The sequence below is a fragment of the Colobus angolensis genome, unplaced genomic scaffold, assembly GCF_000951035.1.
Source record: "Colobus angolensis palliatus isolate OR3802 unplaced genomic scaffold, Cang.pa_1.0 Scaffold270, whole genome shotgun sequence".
Taxonomy (NCBI): Eukaryota; Metazoa; Chordata; class Mammalia; order Primates; family Cercopithecidae; genus Colobus; species Colobus angolensis.
The window spans coordinates 3,136,024-3,153,576 of record NW_012115933.1 but is presented as its reverse complement, the minus strand read 5'-3'; the positions used below and the strand labels follow the sequence as shown (position 1 = coordinate 3,153,576).

The following is a 17,553-nucleotide window of genomic DNA, read 5'->3' as shown; positions in this document are numbered from 1 at the left end:
AAACTATCCCAAGAGGTTCCACATCTACTCCCTGGGAGCATTCTATGGCTCTACCCAGGATCAGTTACATCACTCACCTATAGCTGAGAAATGAGTCACCAAATTATATTTTGGAAATAAGTAAAATACATATCTGTATGATATTTTACACTTCCAAGGTACTTTTGCTGACACTGGCTCCATAAACCAAATTGGAAGTGACAGAAAAGGTTATCTTACTAAACCAAGAACAATTTGCATATAAAATGGTTGATTCTGAATTACAAATTACCCTCAGGGTTCTTTTCTTTTCACAAAGGAGACCTACAGAGACCTGAGAGAGATGAATTTCAAACATGCTCAGTGACTGAGAAATATAACAAAAACCTCAAGGATAGCTTTTTCCTCCCTCTATCAAATGATGACAGGGGCCATCTATGAGTGGTCAAGTCTCAAGCCAAAATGAAATTGAGAACGATAGTGTCTACCAAATCTCATGCTCCTGCAATATCACAAATCAGTCCTCAGATTAATAATAGGGACCAAGGTAACAAGTGTTTGTAAATGATGCTCTTAGGTTTAGACATTCCACAGATCCAGGTGTCCTACCCGCTCATGATGACTTTTCCACCATTATACACTTTTTAAGACTGGTCCCTTGGAGATTTCTGGTATAAGAAAAGCCAATTCTTAAGTACTCACACACTGAAAAAAAAGTTATGAAAGTAATCAGAAAACTCTTTCTGCTGCCCTAAGTTTCATGTCAATCGAATAAGACTATTGTTATATCCTACTTGTTCTAAGGGTAGGTAATTTTTTTACATTTAAAGTAACTAAAAGAGTTACTTCTGACTTCTAGTCAATGTTAGGTTTGGACTGGACAAAACTCACAAGTATCTACACGTATACTTCCAAGATATTGCAGGTTGAGTTCCGGACCATCTCAGTAAAGTGAATACTGCAATAAAGCAAGTCACGTGAGTTTTTTGGTTTCTTAGTGCATATAAAAGTTGTTTACACTGCCAGGGGTGATGGCTCATGCCTGTAATCCCAGCACTTTGGGAGGCCTAGGCAAGCAGATCACTTGAGGTCAGGAGTTTGAGACCAGCCTGACCAACATGGTGAGACCTCTGTTTCTACTAAAAATACAAAAATTAGCCAGGCGTAGTCATGATGTATCTGTAATTCCAGCTACTTGGGAGGCTGGGGTAGGAGAAACGCCTGAACCCAGGAGGCAAGTGTTGCAGTGAGCCGAGATCACGCCACTGCACTCCAGCCTGGGCACAAAGCAAAACTTCGTCTCAAATAAAATAAAAAAGTTGTTTACACTATACTGTAGTACATTGAGTGTGCAATAGCATTATGTTTTTTTTTGTTGAGATGGAGTTTCACTCTGTTGCCCAGGCTGGAGTGCAGTGGCACAATCTGGGCTCACTGCAAGCTCTGCCTCCCGGATTCATGCCATTCTCCTGCCTCAGCCTCCCGAGTAGCTGGGACTATAGGTGCCTGCCACCACATCTGGTTAATTTCTTTGTATTTTTAGTAGAGATGGGGTTTCATCATGTTAGCCAGGATGGTCTCGATTTCCTGACGTCGTGATCCACCCGCCCTGGCCTCCCAAAGTGCTGGGATTACAGGCGTAAGCCACCATGCCTGGTCTAGCATTATGTCTTAAAAAAAAAAAAAAAGTACATACCTGAATTTTAAAATATTTTATCGCTAAAAAATGCTAATCATTTAGTAATATTTTTGCTGGTGGAGTCTTGCCTCAATGTTAAGAGCTGCTGACTAATCAAAGTAGGGTTCGCTGAGGGTTGGGGTGGCTGTGGAAAGTTCTAAAAATAAGACAAAAATGAAGTTTGCTGCATTGGTTGACTCTTCTTTTCACAAAAGATTTCTCCACAGCATGGAATGTTGTTTGACAGCATTTTACCCACCACAGAACTTCTTTCAAAATTGGAGTCCATCCTCTCAAACCCTGCCACTGCTTTATCAACTAAGTTTATATAATACTCTAAATCCTTTGTTGTCATTTCAACCACGTTCACAGCATTTTCACCAGAAGGAGATTCCATCTCAAGAAACCATTTTCTTTGCTCATCCATAAGAGGCAACGCCTCATTGATTCAAGTTTTATCATGAGACTGTAGCAATTCAGTCATATCTTCAGGATCCACTTCTGATTCTAGTTCTCTGGCTAGTTCTACCATATCTGTGGTTACTTTCTTCACTGACATCTTGAACTCTGTCCATGAGGCTGAAATTCACTTCTTCCAAACTCCTTCTAATTCTATTTTACTCCCCCTACTTGAATCTCAAATGTTCTTAATGACATCTAGAATAGTGAATCTTTTCCAGAGGTTTCTAATTGATTTTACCCAGATCTATCAAAGGAACTGTAACCTATGGCAGCTATAGCCTATGAAAAGTATTTCTTTAAAAAAAAATATTTCTTAAACAATAAAACTTGAACCTTGTAATTATTCCTTGATTTATGGGCTGCAGAATGGATGTTGTATTAATAGGCATGAAAACATTAATCTCCTTTTACATCTCTGTTAGAATTGCTGGGTGACTAGTTGCATTGTCAATGAGCAGTAAAACTTTGAAAAGATTTTTTTTTTTCTGAGCAGTAGGTCTAAATAGTGGGCTTAAATATTTAGTAAACCATGCTATAAACAGATGTACTATCATCCATGCCTTATTGTTACATTCATAAAGCACAGGGAGAGTGGATTTAGCATAATTCTTAAGGGCCACATGATTTTCAGAATGGTCAATGAGCATTGGTTTCAACTTCAAGTTACTAGCTGCATTAGCCCTTAACAAGAGAGTTACCCTGTTCCTTGAAGCTTTGAAGCCAGGCATTGACTTCTCTTCTCTACTATGAAAGTTTTAGGTGGTCTCTTCTTCCAAAACAATATAAGGTTATTTCATCTACACTGGAAATCTGTTGTTGAATGCATCACCTTCATTAGTGACTTTAACTCTATTTCCTGATTAGCTTGCTGCAGGTTCTACATTGCACTTGGGACTTTATCTTGCACTTTAATGTTATGGACGTGGCTTCTTTCCTTAAACCTCACAAACCAACAACCTCTGCTACCTTCCCACTTTTATTTTCATGTTTTTTTTGAGACAGGGTATCACTCTGTCACCCAGGCTGGAGTGCAGTGGCACAATCATAGCTTACTGCAACCTCTGTCTCCTGGGCTCAAGTGATCCTCCTATCTCAGCCTCCTGAGTTGCTGGGACTACAGGGGTGCACCACCCCATCTGGCTAATTTTTGTATTTTGTGTAGAGACAGGGTTTCACCATGTTGTCCAGGCTGGTCTTGAACTACTGGGTTCAAGCGATCCACCCACCTTAGCCTCCCAAAGTAATGGGATTACAGGCATGAGCCACAGGACCCTGCCTACCTTTCAACTTTTCTTTGGCAGCTTCCTCACCTCTCTCAGATTCTAGAGAATTGAAGAGTTAGGGCCTTGCTCTGGATTAGACTTTGGCTTAAGGGAATGTTGTGGGTGGTTTGATCTTTAATCCAGACAACTAAAAGTCTGTATCAGCCATAAATCTGTTTTTCTTTCTTATTATTTGTGTATTCACTGGAGTAGCACTTTTAATTTTCCTTTGCATTCACAACCTGGCTAACCATATGGCACAAGAGGCCTAGGCTTTGGTCTGTCTTGGTTTTCAGCATGCCTTTCTCACTAAGCATAATGATTTCTAGCTTTTGATTTAAAGTGTGGGACATGTGACTCTTCCTTTCACTTGAATATGTAGAAGCCAATTAGGCCAACAGTAAGACTATTAACTGGCCTAATTTCAATATTGCTGTGTCTCAGGAAATAGGGAGGCCTGAGGGAGGGAGAGAGATGGGGGGACAGCCTGTCAGTGGAGCAGTCAGAACATATAACATCTATCAATTAAGTTTGCCATCTTACATGGGCATGATGTGGTGCCCCAAAACAATTACAACAGTGACATCACTGATCACTGATCACCATAACAGATACAATAATAATTAAAAAGTTTGAAATACAGCAAGAATTACCTACATGTGACATAGACAAATGTGAGTACAAGCCATTGGAAAAATAGTGCCAATACACTTGCCCAATGCAGGGTTGCCACAAAACTTCAATTTGTAAAAAATGCAATATCTGTGAAGCGCAAAAAATGAAGCATAATAAAGCAAAAGGCAATACAACAAGATATGCCTGTATTGTAATGAAAAGCTACATGGGCAGAACTAATGACTTTTGAAAAATAAATTTTCTGATGTTAGAAATACCTTGCATTCTTGAGAATACAGTTGTTGAAGTTAGAAGTGTGGTTGTGCATAAAAATACTAGAATCTGTACATAAAATATTCTGCTAGGTTATTTAAAACAAAACCCACAGAATATAGACAATGGGAATAAACACAAAATTCACTGAAACCTACAGAGCCTTGGTGCACAGTTGTGCAGAGTTCTCCATCTTGAAAGCCACTTTTTAAATGGTGGGAATTCCTCATTGGCTTATCAACATCTTAGCTTATTTGAAGTTAGGCTAAGTTTTTCTTCTGTGTTCCATTGTGATAAATCATTGATTTTGAAGGCTAATTTCTGCCAGTCAAAAATTTGGTTGTGACAATGATCCTAAAATGTTAAAAAAGAAAACAAGAAAGGAAAGAAGGAGGGGAGGGATGGTGGAAAGAAAAAAAAGAAGGAAAGAAAAAGGAGGAACAAAGTGCAGATCTGTTCAACTGAGAGTATTCTACACAGGGCTAATTTAATGATTGTGTCATGCTTTATAGATCTTTCTTGTATATTTTAAATGGAATGAAGAATAGTTACATTATCTAAGGATTCAAGTACATAGACTATATATTTTTTAAAAATACTATTCAAATATAACAATTGAATAATATTGTCTGTTGAACATCTTTCACCTAGCCCTAATCACTCAAATAAATCACACAGATGGATTTTTCAAACTCCTATCTGCAAAGTTGTGTTATACCAAAAACAGTGATTTTATGCAATAACAAGAACAGGACTTTATAGGTATGTAGATGTACTTCTGTATGATTTGTCAAATTGTTTGAATATGTACAGTAGTACATATTGATCCTTTACAATTAAGTTAGCATCTTTGATTTTCTATTCTAGAAATGAGGAGAGCTTGGATTATTAGGACACTAAGGGCCTTAGCACTCACTGCTCCATCTGCTTAACACACTCTTTCTTTGCATGATTTGCTGTCTTACTTCTTCAGGTCTCTGCTCCAACATAACCTAGTCACACAAAGACCCTGCCAGCACTCCCTATCTTCTTTGCCCTGGTTTTTTCCCTCCATTCATAGTAATCATCACCATTTGATATATTCTATATTCACTTTGCTTCTTGAGACAGTGTCTTACTCTGTTACCCAGGCTGGAGTCCAACAGTGCGATCTCAGTTCACTGCAACCTTGGCCTCTCAGGTTAAAGACATTCTCGTGCCTCAGCCTCCTGAGGAGCTGGGATTACAGGCGTGTGCCAACTCGCCTGGCTTATTTTTGTATTTTCAGTAGAGACAGGGTTACACCATGTTGGTCAAGCTGGTTTCAAACTCCTAGCCTCAAGCAATCCACCTGCCTCAACCTTCCAAAGTGCTGGGATTACAGGCGTGAGCCACTTTCACCCGCTCTATATTCTCTTTTTAATTTGATTATTGACTGTCTTCCCCCACTAGAATACAAGATCATAGTGAGCAGGGGCTTTATTTTGTTCATAACAGTACTTGGTGCATTGAAAGTGCATGATAAAGTATTTGTTGAGTGAGTGAATGAATGCTTAGGAAGCAGGATAGCACCTATTCATCCTCATAAAATTTGGAAAGACTCAGGCACATCACTAACATAATATCAAACAGGCTATAGGAAAAGATCTATCTATTTCAATTCTTTCTTCACTTTGGCTGAGACTCATCCTGGATACAGAAGGCAGTTTATAGACTCTTCTTTCACAGATGGATGCCCAACCTGGCCAGGCTATTTAACAAATGCTACATACTTGCTCCCTACTCCAGTCTCCTCATTCGGCTTCAAAAGCCTGTCCAAAGGAGGAGAGGCTTCTTTATCTTGGTCGTAATGAGATGTGACTTTTCTCAGCTTAGAACCTTGAGAAATACACCTGCTCATGGCCAACACATATTGAGTAACTTTCTCCCAGGGTATACATTACCCCAGGGGAGAGATGGAGGCATTGACAGAGGTTGCATAAATCCTCTGGGTCACTCTGGTTCACTTCAGGCTCTCCAGTGCAAATGGACAGATAGGGTGTCCTTTAGGGACCTGAGGAGCTCAGAGCAATGAGAGTGGATCAGCATTTCCTTATGAATCAGAATTGAGTCCAAGTCCCAGCTCTTACCTAAGTGGCATTGCTAGAAGCTTTTGATCTCTCTGGCAGCTTTAGTTTCTTATCTATGTAGCACAAGAATGCTACACTTTCTCACCTCCAGAGGTCACCTTCAGTTCTGAAGTCTTCCTCCCACCTCTTTGCAGATGACAAAATGAGGCCCAGAGGAGGGACAGGTCCTGCCCAGTCACCTAGCTGATGAAATGTACAAACAGGACTGGAATTCAGGTTCCATTATGGACTGAAACTTAGTTCTCAATTCCATGGATCTCAAACGTCTCAGTTTTAAAACTCTTTGATCATGAGCCTCTTTGGTGAGAAACGGATTCCATGGGTCATTTAAGTAAGTGGCAAGTCAAACTCTACTGATGGGTAATAGGAGGGGACACAGAAGAAAAAAACAAAACCTGAAGATAATTAGTTCTTTTTTTTTTCTTTTGAGACGGAGTCTCGCTCTGTCACCTCCAGCGGCGTGATCTCGGCTCACTGCAAGCTCCGCTTCCCAGGTTCACGCCATTCTCCCGCCTCAGCCTCCGGAGTAGCTGGGACTACAGGCGACCGCCACCAAGCCCGGCTAATTTCTTTCTTTCTTTTTTTTTTTTGTATTTTTAGTAGAGACGGGGTTTCACTGTGTTAGGCAGGATAGTCTCGATCTCCTGACTTCGTGATCCGCCTGCCTCGGCCTCCCAAGGTGCTGTGATTACAGGCTTGAACCACCGCGCCCGGCCGATAATTAGTCTTACTTAGGATACTATTCTAGGACTCTGTTGTCTGCTCTTACAGAAACTTACTATAATCAATGAGGTAAATGGGGTTACTTTTGTAAGTAAAATTTGCATTCATAGCTTTATTAAATATCATGAATGTGCACTGATTCATTAATGACAGACGTTATAGCAAGACTGGATTAAATTAGTTGGGCACAAAATGGCAGCAATTTGTACTACAGGCTTTGAGAATATGTGTTTTATGACTTACCTCACTATATGTTCGACTTTGTAGTAACACTAATCCTAAAATCTCCCAACCCTTCCTTCTTCTATATTCAATCACTTTTGTTTATCTAGCTTTCTTCCCTTCCTTTCCAAGATATATCTACATCTATTGTTTCACTTTATTCTCACTTTATAAAATAAAGACTACACAGTAGGGAGATTATTATATTGACAGTAGAAAATGAAGACATTGGAATGCGCAGACGTTAAAGGAATGCTAAAAAAAAGAGAAACATTGGACTGCATGTTATCTATCCACATCTTCCATTTAGCTTCATTTGTTAAATCTAAATAAGCAACGTACAGTTGGTATGTACTACCAGTCAGGATACAGCATTATCTTATCCTTACTGTATAAAATTATACTTCCTAAATGGTATTCACTAATGAAGGAATTCACTGATAAATAATATTACAGATTTCACTTCTGTTTGTGAGCAAAACTTCTGAATGGCATTCATATGCTGAAAAAAGGCACTTGAGAGCAAATGCGTAGATAGAAGTAATCATTTTTGATAGGAGTCATAGAAACCTTCCCGTGGGTCTCTGTTTATATATGCATAAAATTGGCATCATGATTATATAGTAAAAGTCTGTGGATAATTCTAACTGAAATACTTCAGAAGGGATTTTAGCATCTTGTCTTTAGCATATTACCCAGCAATAATTGTAATAGAAATGATGATGATGATAACTATATTGAGCACTAAGTGCCAGGTACATATTATCTCATTTCATCCTACATGTAAGAACCCTGTGAGGTAGGAGTTGTTTTTATTCTTGTATAGGTGAGAAAACTGAGGCACGGAGAGGTGACATAAGCTTGTCCAGAGTCCCAAGGCTAGTAGTCTGGTTCTTAGGTATGACTGGCCGTGATTATGGACATGTGAAAGGTTTTGCTGTTTTAACAAAGACAAACCCGACCTACCATTCTGAAGTCCTCTTCGAACTTGAAAGCTCCGCCTCCCGTGGCACACAGGGTGGTGTGAAGGCTAGAGAAGTTTTTCTCACTGCCCATCTGAATGAACCTGTGCATAGCACAGCTGGGAAAGCGGATGAAGTGCAGGTTCCCTTTGCGTCCACACATGGTCAGGTTTTTCAGTTCCAGGTGGACGTCTCGGATCCCAGTTTTCCCATAAGCAGTATTAGAAGTCAAATACTTCCGGATGCTCTTTAGGTTCTCTACTTCCTCTTGCTCCTCTTCGGCTGTAATATCCTTCGGTTCGAAGTAGACCAATTTAACCAGCGTTCCACCGATGTCCATGCCAAACCATGGGAATGCTAAAGGACAGAAAGAAAGAGCGCTGCTGAAAGCTACGCATGCAAAGAAGTGCTCAGTTTTTCAATATCAAATAAGCAAATGCAGTGGTGTCATATCTACATGTACATTTAACATTCATTATATCTGATTTCTTTCTGCATTAAACAGAGACATACTGTCTATTCCAAATAGCCTGCTCAGAAGTTCTCAACCTGGCTGCCTTTTAGAATCAGCTCAGAAGCTTTTAATATTCAATTTCTGGCCTCCTCTCGCACATATTCTGTTTAACTCAGGCGTGGTATCCAGACATCTTTTAAAAGTTCCCTAGTGGTTCCAATCTGCAGACTTGCAAACTAGTAAACCAGAGGAACCATGGCCAGGTCTGAAATACAAAGGCATGCCTCCAGGTGAAAGTATACTTAATGTGCTTGTGATGCTTATCTATGATAACATGAATCTCCATCATGATGATTTTTATTGTTATAAAAGCTCTTTATTGTTAAGAGCTGACATGAGCAGAGGTGAGCTACCTAAACAGTCTGACTTTATTTAGAGACAGCCTGGAAAGTTAATGCCATGCTGTCAAATGCTCTGCAATGAACACAGAGCAAACCCAAATGGGAACCCAAAGGTTGGAGTCTTCCTTTTTATTTCCCTCACAGAATCCATTGGCAAAATCTGAAACTGTAATATTAAAACTGAGTTTAAAGACTCAGGGTGCAAAAACGGCTTTCTTCCAAGTTTCTTTTATTTCAGCCCTAGAGAACATCCATATAAACCCTTGTCAAATTCTCTACACTGCCAGAAACATCAGTGGGCCCTACAGAAGGTCTTTTTTCTAGGCACCTCTACTAATACTTAGTTTTCAATTCAGGAGGGCTGAGGGAGGACTGCCTAGCAGGAAACCATTTCTGTAAACAAAATCTTCTTTCCTCTGTCTCACTATTGTTATTTCGGTTATGATCTAAGATAGCTGCTTCTCACCTGTTGAGCAGGCACTCTAGCATTATAGAAAAATAAAATTCCAGGCCCTCAAAAGAAACAAATTTCACTGACAAGACCAAGTTAACAAATGTCTTGTTTTCTTTGCAGACGTTTACAAAGCAAATTCCACAACCAGTGTAGGTTGGGAAACTCGTTTGTCCTAGCAGGAGATGAAAAAACTGGAAACTGGTCATCCCCATTTGTTGATTCAGCTCACAGATGAAGTCTGTTGGTTTATTTGCTAAAACTCACTGTCAGCATGGGCCACAGTGTAGGAGCAGCATGTTATAATAGTTAAAGCCCCAGACTGGGATTCTGAACATCTGCTTCCCTGAAGCAGCAGACAGTAAGTAGCTCACTGTAACTCCTTCCACCTCTTTGGATTTTAATTTCCTTATCTGTAAAAGGAATGGGTTGCATTAAAATGATCTCGAATTTCTTCCCTGCTGTCAACTTTCCATGAATTCCTTAAGAAATACAAAAGAAAAATTGCAAGTAATCCAAATCATATAGAGTCTGACCACAGTTTTTTTGGGTGGAGTTTTAAACTCCCCGGAAATATACTATGGCATGTTAACAAATGCCTGGGCTATGCCACCAGTGCTGCAGTTGCAATCCATTCTCATCAGAGCGGGGAAGATGCCTACAATGGATAGGATGGGGGAAGGGTATTTTGGAACATTGCTGGGAAATATTTTGGAAATATTTTGACAACAGCTATTACAATTGAAAGTACACATGCATTTTTAACTCAGCAAAGCCCTTTCCTGGGCCATAAAAAAAACACAAGAATTCCAGGATAGGCATAAGAATGTTCACTGCAGCATCTTTTATCATGCTCAAATCAAAAAACAAAAACAAAACCAAGGCAAATTGGAAACAAGATGAGTGTCCTTTAACAGGGAAACTGTTCCATAAAATGTATGACTTCCAAACTGTAGAATATTAGGCAGCTATTAAAAAGAGAGTGAGGCCAAGTGCAGTGGCTCACACCTGTAATCCTAGCACTTCGGGAGGCTGAGGCAGGCAGGTTGCTTGAGTTCAGGAGTTTGAGACCAGCCTGGGCAACATGACGAAACCCCATCTCTACCAAAATACAAAAATCAGCCAGGTATGGTGGTGCACGCCTGTAGTCCCTGCTACTTGGGAGGCTGAGGTGGGAAGATCACATGATCCAGGGAGGCAGAGGTTGCAGCGAGCCGAGATTGCACCACTGCACTCCAGCCTGGGTGACAGAGTGAGACCTCCCCCAATCCTCAAAAAAAGAACGAAATCTATTCCAGTAGGCTAGAAATATTTCCCCAATCTTCTGTTAATAAGAAAAGCAAGAGATGCCTACAAGTGTAAATAACTTTTTAAGTCTATTTGGTTTAGGGAGAGGAAGGGAGGAAGGAAGGAAGAAGGAAGGAAGGGAGAAGAGAAAAAAGGTAGGAAGCATAATCTCTAATACGTTCATGATTATATGAGCCTGCAGAAAAGCATAGAAGACCCCCAGTTGTTAATATGTATAGGAGTGGCAGAATGAGTAGGTTGTATAGGTGGTGGCTAGAGATCCAGGAAAAGGGATTTTACACTTAGAGCTTTCAGTACATGCAGATAAGAAAAAGAAAGAAAGAATTACGCAGTAATGAAAAATAGGAGATACTTCGGCATAACAAGAACCGAACAAGCTGTGTAAACCCCAGAAAACAAACTAGTTCTGTACCAGAAATGCAGAATTGGCCCAGGTACAGCTGCTGTCAGACTTCTGGAAGGAAGAGCCCGCACATAACCTTTCATGTGGTTGGATGTTGGTAAATACAGGTAACTGAAAAAAGGTCTCGCTTTTAAAAACACTGTAGTGACGCCTGAACATTTTATGTTGTTCAGAACCCTGGTTCCTTCTTCCTGCTTCATCTCCAGCTCATTCTGAAACCATTTCAAAGTTTTTCTTAGCAACTCAACAAAACAATTGGAAAAAGCATAAAGTTTTGAAATTTCAGCTAAATGTTATATCATTAGTTTGGATTAAGGTAAGAGAGATAAGAATTATCTTATCTCTGGGGTTTCACCATGTTGCCCAAGCTGGTCTTGAACTCCTGGACTCAAGTGATCTGCCCACCTCAGCTTCTTAAAGGAACTATAGTATTGGTTTAAGTGGCAAAAGAAATTGGCTTTTCTTTACCTATGTTTATTTCTTTTTTTTTTTTTTGAGACGAAGTCTCGCTCTGTCGCCCAGGCTGGAGTGCAGTGGCCGGATCTCAGCTCACTGCAAGCTCTGCCTCCCGGGTTTACGCCATTCTCCCGCCTCAGGCTCCCAAATAGCTGGGACTACAGACGCCTGCCACCTCGCCTGGCTAGATTTTTGTATTTTTTAGTAGAGACGGGGTTTCACCATGTTAGCCAGGATGGTCTTGATCTCCTGACCTCGTGATCCACCCGTCTCCGCCTCCCAAAGTGCTGGGATTACAGGCTTGAGCCACCGCGCCCGGCCTACCTATGTTTATTTCTTACCTTCATGAAAAATCTAATGCTCTTCTAGTCACATTCATTGCTTTTTCAGGACACTGTCTCACATTCAATGTACAATTTTATTCATCTTCCTGATACCAAGATCTGCCTAACCCTAAGCTTCCCATGCACAAGCTGTGGATGGAGACAGGAAAGAAGGGGAAGGAAGAACATCCTAGTGCAGCTATGATCCATGACTCACGTTTTCTTTAATCCAGGATACCCAGATGCTTTGATCAATTCAGCTGAACAACTAATAAGAGCTTATTCTGTGTTTGCCAAGAGGAGTGATGTTGGTTTTAGATACAGGAAGTTTGTATTCACCTCTTACTCCTCTTTGAACCAGATGTCATTTAAAAATATTTCTAGAGTGTTCATCAACAACGTACAGCAGGGAACCAGGCTCAAACTTCACAGGAAGACTTTTGCAAACAAATAAACTGACCCACTCATTCAAAATGGTTTTCGCTGTGGTGAGGTGCGTAGAAGCCGGAAACTGATGTTCACAAAACCAAGTGTTACAGATAAAATGGCTGTACATCCATCTTTGATCAACATATTTTAAATAAAAGGAACTAATTCCTAGAGAAAATTCTGTACATGCGCATGAGGAGACATAACAAAAATGTTCACTGCAGCAATTTGTAATAATAAAAAATGGTAACAATCTAGATGTTCATCAATATGTAAGCAAAATATGACATATGTATATGATGCAATACCACATCATTATGAAAATCAATTATATTTATACACCTCAAAAGGCATTTTAGAGCTGTTTGCCTGTAGTCCCAGCTTCTCAAGCAGCTGAGGCAGGAGAATCTCTTGAACCCAGGGGTTCAAGGTTGTAGCGTACTACGACTATACCTGTGCATAGTCACTGCACCCTGGCCTGCGCAGCATAGCGAAAATCCATCTCTTAAAAAAAAAAAAGGACAGGCGCAGTGGTTCATGCCTGTAATCCCAGCACTTTGGGAGGCCGAGGCGGGTGGATCTTGAAGTCGGGAGTTCGAGACCATCCTGGCCAACATAGTGAAATCCTATCTACTAAAATACAAAAATTGGCTAGGCGTGCTGGTGGGTGCCTGTAGTTCCAGCTACTTGGGAGGCTGAGGCAGGAGAATCGCTTGAACCCAGGAGGTGAAAGTTGCAGTGAGCTGAGATTGCTTTACTGCATTCCAACCTGGGTGACACAGCGAGAATCCATCTCAAAAAAGAAGTATCTTACTGGATAGGAACTCAAAAACAATGTTGAAGGAAAACTTTAGTGGTGGACAAAGGTGATAGATACATTGTTACTTCCAGGCCAGAGCGTTTAATTACAGGCATGAGACCCTCCTGAGCTTTCCCTCTGCTATGGTGATGGGAAGCATTCCAGGTAGTGGCTGATCTGTCAGCCTAGGTCCTGAAGTGAGGCGACAGCTAACCCACAATGAACATAGAGCATAAGCACAAAAGAAACCTTTGTTCTGTTAAACCATTGAGATTTGGATGTTGTTTGTTACTGCAAAAGATGTTGTTTGTCACTGCAAAAGAACCTGGCCTGTTCCAACTGGTAAAGTGAAGTGCTGCTTTAACCACAACAAAATGTGGTAGTGGCTTAGCAGCAGGGAGTGAAGAAATTGATTCTGGAGACTGGCACAGCATTTGGTAAAACGATCATGTATGATAACTTGGAAGGCAGATAATACACCTAAAGAATGAGCAGATCTAGTGAAAGACTTTGAAAGTCTAATGTTAGTAGCATGTATTGATTACTATTGACTGCATTTTAAAAGGTGTAATGAAAAAAGAGAGAGATGAGCTCGTAATTGACTGGTTTATACATGAAGGAAAAGGGAACAGAGTCCATTAAGTTGCACTTGTATGACTGGAAAAAGCAGCCGCTTCTCTCTCCCAACAGATAGAATGGCTACCACCCCCACTGTTAACACTCTGAAAGGGTTAAGATGTCTCCAATAAAGATACAGTTGACATTGTGGTTTCTTGGTTAATTCTTTCAATTAGAATAGCTTAAGGGAAAACATGCTAAACTTGTAGCTCTCTCAACAAAGCCATTATCAATAAATAAAGGCATGGAAGCAAAAACACAAAGGAATAAGCAAATACAAGTATGCTTAGAAGGAATTGAGGGCTTAACTCTTGGCATATGGAAATAAATTGGACTAAAATAGATGAGAAACCAATTTTCTTTTGAAAAATAATTGTACTGCCAAAGAAACTGCAAACTCACACCTAAAACAGCTGGGAAAACTGTTCAAGACCTAAAAAACCTCTGGAGCCCTCAACTCTCTAAAGTCAGGAAGCAGCCGAGAAGGCTGCTCAGTCTCTAACACAGGCATATTCTTCAGTGTTTACTTTAGATGCAATCGAAGAGTCTACTGGGAAATAAAAGATACCTCTCAAGGGGTGGAGCCAAGGGCTGAAGACAACAATGGACTGGGAAGGCTCTTCCAGGGAGAAGAATCAGAACCCTAAAGGACCCTTCACCTACAAGGCAGGGGGCCCAGAGGGATTTCAGAATTGCTTCAGCATTTTAGAATGACTGAGCACCAGTGACTGCTGGGTATCTCCCATTCACCCCCTTTCTGAATGGGAGTATAGATTAATTTTCCAATCTTTGTTTTACCATTATATACTAATATACAATGTGATGGGGGGTGGTGAAGAGCAGATAATTTGCCACTTTTAATTCAGAAGTCTCTAGATCAAGAGGAACCCCATCCAGAGTTGATGTAGAAATGACTTTGTATCATCCCCTGAGTAAGAGCCTAAATTAGGCATCATCCAGATACTGTGCTGGGTGAAACTTTGGGTCAGTTTCCTTTGGGGAACGAATGAATGTATTTTGCCTGTAAGAGGGAGAGTGAGACAAATATCTGGTAACCAGAAGAGCAACCTGTATCACTAGTACAGCTGGCCAAATATTTCTGGTCTCTTCCTTCCAGGTCCATGGGGTCAGAATGCAACTCTTGGCCATTTTATACTTGAGCTGGGCAATGTTCCTAACCTAGCTGGTAAGTTGTGAATGGAAATGGTGTACATCACTTTCAGGCAAGAATACTTCTGGGTAGTGTGAGACCCTTCCAGATTCTTTCTGTTACCATAACCAGCAAAATTTAAGACAATGGTTCTATTATCTGGGTCTCAAAATAAAGATGAGTCAGCCACCTCTCAATGAACTTGTGCTGTAAGAAATAAACTTTTGTTGTTTTTTTTTTTTTGAGATGGAGTCTCGCTCTGTCGCCCAGGCTGGAGTGCAGTGGCCGGATCTCAGCTCACGGCAAGCTCCGCCTCCCGGGTTTATGCCATTCTCCTGCCTCAGCCTCCCCAGTAGCTGGGACTACAGGCGCCCGCCACCTCACCCGGCTAGATTTTTGTATTTTTTAGTAGAGATGGGGTTTCACCGTGTTAGCCAGGATGGTCTCGATCTCCTGACCTTGTGATCTGCCCGTCTCGGCCTCCCAAAGTGCTGGGATTACAGGCTTGAGCCCGGCCGAACTTAAGCCACAGAGATTTGAAGGTTATTTGTTACTGCAGAATAACCTTGCCTATACTGACTAACATACCCCTAAATCAAAATCTTTTGCTGTTTTTAAAGCTGGAAAAATTCCCTCTCTGGCAGAACTAGATATAGGAACTGTCATGATCACAAACATGTGGTAGCTGAGTGATAGAAAGGTATATAGGTCCTGTTATATTTATTTCTTCTAAAAATTTCTTAAAATACAAACCAAGATTGTCAACCTGGTAGTAGTTAAAACTGAAATAAATCTGCATTTCAAATATTGTGGCAAAAACATTTTAAAACTTTATTGGTAGTTGATGTTTTAAACAAAGCCTATTTCTTGAAGACTTTTTCAGAATTCTAGAATAGTCTCTGGGGGTCATTTATGCTTCCTGCAGTAGCTATCAAGGGTACACAGTGAACTCCAAATAGCCTAAATGAGCAAAGCCATGAGGCGAAAAAAAACCCGAAAAGATTTCCTATCAATCGAGAAAAAAATTTTAAAAAGCTAAGGGAGCGTGGCATGAGAAAATCAACCTCCTCTTGGTTTCACAGTATAAACTAAATGTAATATCTCAGTCTCTCTATAACCAGCTGCAGAGCTTTAAGAAGTGTTCCTGGTGAGGGACAAGTGTTCCTGGTGAGATTCCCTAATGCCAATGTCTTCCTGAATGTAAATCAGGCATCCAAGGGCTCAAGATGAGCTTCTGTGGGCATGGATTTGACTCAGCAGTCAGTTGTTGCCATGGAGAGTAACAATTCTCTCAAGGTTCTACCAAGCTGGAGTTATGTGTGATTACTGTGAATAGGGGGCAGCAGGACTGAAATTTCTTTTTCCAGTATTTGTCAAGATTTGTTAAGCAAACCAACAGGGGGGAAAGATGTTTAAGGATCATGTGATCAACAGAAAAAAAGCTTTAAACCACTTCTGTTGCGGGAAGTCAGGGACCCCAAATGGAGATACCAGCTGAAGCCGTGGCAGAAGAACATAAATTGTAAAGATTTCATGGACATTTATGAGTTCCCCAAATTAATACTTTTATAATTTCTCATGCCTGTCTTTACTGCAATCTCTGAATATAAACTGTGAAGATTTCATGGACATTTATCACTTCCCCAATCAATACTCTTATAATTTCCTATGTGTCTTTACTTTAATCTCTTAATCCTGTCATCTTTGTAAGCTGAGGACGTATGTCGCCTCAGGACCCTGTGATGATGGCATTAACTGCACAAATTGTTTGTAAAACATGTGTGTTTGAACAATATGAAATCTGGGCATCCTAAAAAGGAACAGGATAACAGCGATTTTCAGGGAACAAGGGAAATAACCATAAGGTGTGACTGCCTGAGGGGCTGGGCAGAACAGAGTCATATTTCTCTTCCTGCAGAAAGTGAATAGGAGAAATATTGCTGAATTCTTTTCCCAGCAAGGAATAACCTGGGAAAGGAATGCATTCCCAGGGGGTAGTCTCTAAAATGGCCACTCTGGGAGTGTCTGCCTTATGTGGTTGAAGATAAGAGATGAAATATGCCCTGGTCTCCTGTAGCAAGATTAGGAAATTCCAGCCTGGTGAATTCTAGTCAGACCGGTTATCTGCTCTCAAACCCTGTTTCCTGTTAAGATATTTATCAATGACAATGTGTGCCCAGCAGGACATGGAACCTCATCAGTAATTCTAATTTCACCCTGGCCCTGTGATCTTGCTCTGCCTCTCTGCTCTTTTGATCTTTTTTTGCCCTTTCAAGCATGTGATCTTTGTGACTTGCTCCCTGTTTGTACCCCCTCCCTTTTTGAAATCCCTAATAAAAACTTGCTGGTTTTGCTGCTCAGGGGGCATCACAAAACCTGCCAATACGTGATGCCACTGCCAGAGGCCCAGCTGTAAAATTTCTTTCTTTGTACTCTTTCTCTTTATTTCTCAGACCAGCCAACACATAGGGAAAATA

At 40.7% G+C, this 17,553-nt stretch overlaps 1 protein-coding gene across 3 annotated transcripts in view; it reads right to left on the bottom strand.

Annotated features, from left to right (window-relative positions):
* PANK1 (pantothenate kinase 1) overlaps window positions 1-17,553 on the bottom strand; it is a 63,503-nt gene that overhangs the window by 21,711 nt on the left and 24,239 nt on the right. For all 3 annotated transcript variants that reach the window (XM_011947858.1, XM_011947859.1, XM_011947860.1), the window contains one exon: window positions 8,289-8,641. In XM_011947858.1, the coding sequence (XP_011803248.1) occupies window positions 8,289-8,641 (353 nt within the window). The remainder of the gene's footprint in view (window positions 1-8,288; window positions 8,642-17,553) is intronic.